A 1,349-nucleotide genomic window follows, 5' to 3' on the forward strand; every position below is an offset into this window, starting at 1 on the left:
CTGGACCCCTGAGCTGGCATCCCCAGGGACGCTGGCAACCCCCAAAGTTGGCATCCCTGCTGTGCTAGCTTCCCTGGGGACCCCTGGGGCCAGCGTCCCTGGGGGCCCTTGAGCTGGGGTCCTGCCTACCCCCATAGTGATGCACCCCCAAGGGCAAGAGCTGCTGCAGGCAGGCTGAGAACTGCTGTTATCAGCACATGTTTGCCAGTGGGCAGCCTGGCAGCAGGAGGACATGGGGACAAGGGTACCAGCATCTGCAAGGGGGCTCAGCCAGGTCCTCAAAGCCCCAGGTGGGGCAGCTGCCCCCGTCCGCCTGCGGGGCCAGAAGCCTGCCCAGCCCCGGTCCCACGTGCAGTCGAGCACCCCAGAGCGGCTGGGAAGGCCAGTTGGAGGTCCCAGTGGCAGCTTTGCCCAGCACCTGCCCGGCTCTCACCCCCTGTGCTGCTGGGTGGGGATGCGGGCAGAGCATGGGGGGGACCTATTCCCAACCAGAGCTCCCATGCCCGCCCCCCACAGCCCCGGGCTCTGTTCAGGGAGGAAAGCCTGATCCCAAGGGGATGTGAGGAGCAGGGATTGGAAGTTCAGCCTGGTTTAATCCCACCCAGGGACTTATTCAGCACTGACGATTATCAAAAATAGTAGTGGCTTAATGGCACTAAATCCCTGCCATGGGCTGCACAGCTGGAGACAAAGCCCCGGCGTCTGCCCAGGGGAAGGCGTGCAGGCAGCGTGGGCAGGAGGCACTCACGTGGTCTTCTCCTCCAGGTTGAGGAAGGTCTGGATGACAAGAGGCACTTCGGATTTGACAATGTACAGGTAGCTGGACATGGCTGCGGGGCAAAGCGAGGTCATGCTGTGCCAGCGTGCTCTGGTCCTGTGTCCTCCCCACAGCCCTGCCAGGTCCCCCCCAGCCCCGTCCTCACCTCCGATGTTCTGCAGTGTGATGGCGATGGCCGCGGCCAGCTTGCCCGGCGTGCCAAAGGCTCGGTAGCCCAGCTGCTCGTAGGCGCGGATGCCTGCAGGACAGGGAGCGGGGGTTGGGTGAGGGTCGGGAGGGGACCCCCCGGCATGGCCTCACTGGGGACCCGGCACTCACCCACGATGCCGGAGGACTTGAGCAGCAGGTGGATGGAGTAGCTGGAGAGCAGCGCCACTGCCGTCAGGAGGAAGCTGTGGGAGGACAGCGCCGTCACCAGCGGGTCACAGCACGGGGCTCGGACACAGCCGTGGGGCAAACCCCACGTGGGCAGGCTCTGCCTGCGGGCAGCCGTCCTGGCAGGCCACCCAGCCCCTTGCCTCGGCACTGGCTGGGGGGTCACCCGGGGGGGCGGGCGCGGGGGATGGGCACC

At 66.3% G+C, this 1,349-nt stretch overlaps 1 protein-coding gene across 1 annotated transcript in view; it reads right to left on the reverse strand.

The window, feature by feature from the left end:
* Positions 1 to 748: 748 nt before the first annotated feature.
* Positions 749 to 1,349, reverse strand: part of LOC103917783 (sodium-coupled neutral amino acid transporter 3-like) — a gene marked incomplete at its 3' end in the record, with an annotated part of 1,641 nt that continues 1,040 nt past the window's right edge. Inside the window, exons 4-6 of the mRNA XM_009324975.1 lie at positions 1,097 to 1,170; positions 924 to 1,016; positions 749 to 830 (exon numbers count right to left, since the gene is read on the reverse strand). Of these exons, the coding sequence (XP_009323250.1) occupies positions 749 to 830; positions 924 to 1,016; positions 1,097 to 1,170 (249 nt within the window). The remainder of the gene's footprint in view (positions 831 to 923; positions 1,017 to 1,096; positions 1,171 to 1,349) is intronic.

This window comes from Pygoscelis adeliae, unplaced genomic scaffold (assembly GCF_000699105.1).
Source record: "Pygoscelis adeliae isolate BGI_AS28 unplaced genomic scaffold, ASM69910v1 Scaffold1486, whole genome shotgun sequence".
Classification (NCBI taxonomy): Eukaryota; Metazoa; Chordata; class Aves; order Sphenisciformes; family Spheniscidae; genus Pygoscelis; species Pygoscelis adeliae.